We start from the raw sequence: 690 nt of genomic DNA, 5'->3' as shown, positions 1-690 counted from the left end.
GGGGGGGAGGCTGGGGAGGAGGGGGACAAGTGTGTCAGAAGAGGAAGGAGGGCAGGGACACTAACCACAAGATTGGTGAGGTGCAAAGATGGCATGCTCAGACCAAAGGAAAGCCTTTCCAAAGGAAGACGAAAGTGAAATAACCCCAATTTTCGCTAAAGCTTTGGAGAGAGAGAGCCAGCAGCTAAAAAAAAACCACCCCAAAAAAACCTAAAAGAAAAAAAAAAAAGAAACCGGAGAGGGGGCAGAGCAGGGGGGCCTCCCCAGGGAGGGACCTGCCTAAAGGGTCTCAGCAGAGCTGGCGCCATCCGCCTTGCCCCACCATCCCCTACCACCGCCGTGCCCATCACAGCCCTACCTCAGTGGCCACCTCGTCGCCCCGCCGGGCACCCTGGGCTCAGCTGCCCTGGGCTCAGCAGCAATCCTGGCTGGCTGGCCACCCCTGCGCCTCCGGGACGCCCCGGAGGTGGGAGTCGTGTCCGAAAGCAGTTCCCTCATGCGAAAGAGCTAGTTCCTTCCCGGCATGCTCTCCTAAAACCTCACCAACCTTCCTACTAAACTGAACAGGGGGGAGCGGTCGTAAAACGGATCCCGGCCATCACACAGCGGGCACTCCGGAAAGATGTCTTCCTCCAGGTCCTCCGCCTCCTCCTCCTCCTCCTCCTCCTCCTGCCCCTGGCGCTGCTCGTC

At 59.7% G+C, this 690-nt stretch overlaps 1 protein-coding gene across 1 annotated transcript in view; it reads right to left on the bottom strand.

Moving 5' to 3' along the window:
• Positions 1–690, bottom strand: part of KIF1A (kinesin family member 1A) — a 39,892-nt gene that overhangs the window by 15,537 nt on the left and 23,665 nt on the right. Inside the window, 1 exon segment of the mRNA XM_035900067.1 lies at positions 544–684. Within this exon segment, the coding sequence (XP_035755960.1) occupies positions 544–684 (141 nt within the window).

Source organism: Egretta garzetta, unplaced genomic scaffold (genome assembly GCF_000687185.1).
Source record: "Egretta garzetta isolate BGI_Z169 unplaced genomic scaffold, ASM68718v1 scaffold448, whole genome shotgun sequence".
NCBI classification, from domain to species: Eukaryota; Metazoa; Chordata; class Aves; order Pelecaniformes; family Ardeidae; genus Egretta; species Egretta garzetta.
The sequence above is the reverse complement of the archived record's forward strand: the minus strand, read 5'-3'. Positions and strand labels throughout refer to the sequence as shown.